The following is a 2,500-nucleotide window of genomic DNA, read 5'->3' as shown; positions in this document are numbered from 1 at the left end:
CCTTTAACAATGTCTTTTTGCTGTGATCAACTCTTGAATTGAAATGTTTGGTGCTGTTTCCACAGACTGTCGGCCGTGTGGTCATTCAGAACGCCAATGTGTCGGCCATGTACAAGTGCTCGGCAGAGAACAAAGTGGGAACAGATCAACGCTTGATATATTTCTACGTAACCAGTGAGTCTCACCAACACACTTTGAACAAAGCTGTTTTTAATTTAATAGCTATTCAGCTTGTAATTCTTTCTTTCACCTGGTCTGTTGTAACTGTGACACTGATGGTGGTCACTACTGCTATACTTAAAGGGATAGTTCACACTAAAATTATCATCATTTACTCACCCTGGTGTTGTTCTAATGCCATTTGCTCTTCTTTCTTTTATGGACCACAAAAGGAGAATTTTGGTAAAGAAATGTCAAGCTCGCACCATAGGCGGAGTTTGACATTCGAGCCAGGGGGGGCAAAAAAAATCATTGTAGCAGCTGGGACCTATAGAAGCTTGTTTCCGCCACTGAATAATAAATAAATAATAATAATTGCGACCCCTATAAAGTTGCAAAATGGGAGATATAAAGTCAGAATTGCGTGATATAAAGTCGCAATTGTGTGTTATAAAGTCAGAATTGTGAGATATAAACTATTCTGAGGTCAAAAAAAAAAAAAAGAGTCCGTCTTTTTTTCCCTTAGAATTTGACTATTTATCTCACAATTGCGACATCACATCTCGCAATTCTGACTTTATTTCTCAGAGATATAAAGTCAGAATTGCGTGATATAAAGTCGCAATTGCGTGAAAAAAAGTCCGAATTCTGACTTTATAACACGCAATTGCTACTTTATTTCACGCAATTCTGATTTATATCTCTGAGAAATAAAGTCAGAATTGCGAGATGTGATGTCGCAATTGTGAGATAAAAAGATAAAAAGGAGATGGTGGTCTAGTGGGTTAAACCACTGAACTGGTAAATTGAAGGTTGCTGATTCGATCCCAGCAGTCACCACCAGTGTGTCCTTGAGCAAGACACTTTACTCCACGTTGCTCCAGGGGGAGTGTCCCTGTAATAAGTGCACTGTAAGTCGCTTTGGATAAAAAGCGTCTGCCAAATGCAAATGTAAAAAGTCGCAATTATCTTTTAAAATGTTTTATTTTGTGGCGGAAAGCTTCCATAGGGACCTGCAGGACCTATCAATTGGGGAACTCAGCACTAGCACATACTGTATGGACAAAACAAACATGCTAAATAAACACATATTTATTTTTAACCCAAGAAAAAACAGTAGGCTACAACAATACAATCATATTTGTAAACAGGTAGAACTTCGCCACTTGACTTCGCATCGCATCTTCGTTCGGACACAATTATCAATGAAATGTGGACCACTTTTGCACTGTTAAAATATTATCTTCAACCAAAACGAAAAGATTTTTAAGGTTTTTCTTTCCTTTTTTCAAAACACATTGTGGCAATGAGAGTGAATAAAAAAACAAGTTATATTTCGTATTTTGTTGTACTTCATGAAACATTTAAAACATTTTGAGAGGGAAAAATGAACACAATACTCTCCACTTTTGAAACATATTGAACAGCATATTGAAAGCAGTGTGTTGAGTTTCTCCAGCTTAAGCAGTTATTTGGCAGAGAAATAAAACGTACAGACCTAGAGATTGTCCAGACTAGTGCAACAGTAATTTTCGTTTTTTGCGTCCTGCATATGCGTCGATAATGGTCTCAGGTGAGAGCATAGGGGTGAGAGCTTGGCCGTAATGTCGCTTTCGATGTGAAGTCACATGACCCAGAGCCCCGAATTTTTTTTTTTTTACTAAAGCAGTAGGCCTATATGAAATCAGATGTATTACCTACCACCATTTAGATGTTTTGTGTTATTTATAATGTATCTTTTTTTTTTTAAATGCAATTACCCGTTTCACCAGGGGGGGGCAATGCTCCCCCTGCCCCTCCCGCAAACTCCGCGCCTGGCTCGCACTCGTCCTCGTCCATATAATGGCAGTGGATAGCGACTGGCATCAAGCTTTTATAAAAAGAGGCAAAAGTATCACATCAATTAATTTTGCATCTTTTTTAAAGCTTGATGCCAGTCGCTATCCACTGCCATTATATATGGCATATATTATATATGGACGAGCGCGAGCGGGACATTTTTTATAACCAAAATTCTCCTTTTGTGGTCCAGATTACTTACTTCACTGCCATTTTTTTTTACATTTAACAGTATTTTACTGTTAAATTGCATGAAATGTCCTGTTAGATCTATTACAGTTTACCATATAGTAAATCAAACCAATGAACATTTTACTGTAGCATTTTTACCATCTTTTACTGTTAAAATTACAAAACATTTGACCAAAAAAACTGCAAAAAAAAAGGTGCACAGACCAAGTGTGCTGCACACATCCTGAAAAGTGAAGCCAAAGCGTTTTGATCGCCCCCTGGTGGCTGGATACAGTATAGGTCATAAGCTCCGCCCCCTCCATATAATCAA

At 37.9% G+C, this 2,500-nt stretch overlaps 1 protein-coding gene across 2 annotated transcripts in view; it reads left to right on the top strand.

Moving 5' to 3' along the window:
- flt4 (fms related receptor tyrosine kinase 4) overlaps nucleotides 1–2,500 on the top strand; it is an 88,036-nt gene that overhangs the window by 61,465 nt on the left and 24,071 nt on the right. For both annotated transcript variants that reach the window (XM_082178262.1, XM_082178261.1), the window contains exon 12: nucleotides 66–174. In XM_082178262.1, coding sequence (XP_082034388.1) covers nucleotides 66–174 — 109 coding nt within the window. The remainder of the gene's footprint in view (nucleotides 1–65; nucleotides 175–2,500) is intronic.

The sequence above is a fragment of the Leuciscus leuciscus genome (genome assembly GCF_965113295.1).
Source record: "Leuciscus leuciscus genome assembly, chromosome: 8".
NCBI classification, from domain to species: Eukaryota; Metazoa; Chordata; class Actinopteri; order Cypriniformes; family Leuciscidae; genus Leuciscus; species Leuciscus leuciscus.
Note: the sequence above shows the minus strand (reverse complement) of the source record. Positions and strands in the feature narration are given on the sequence as shown.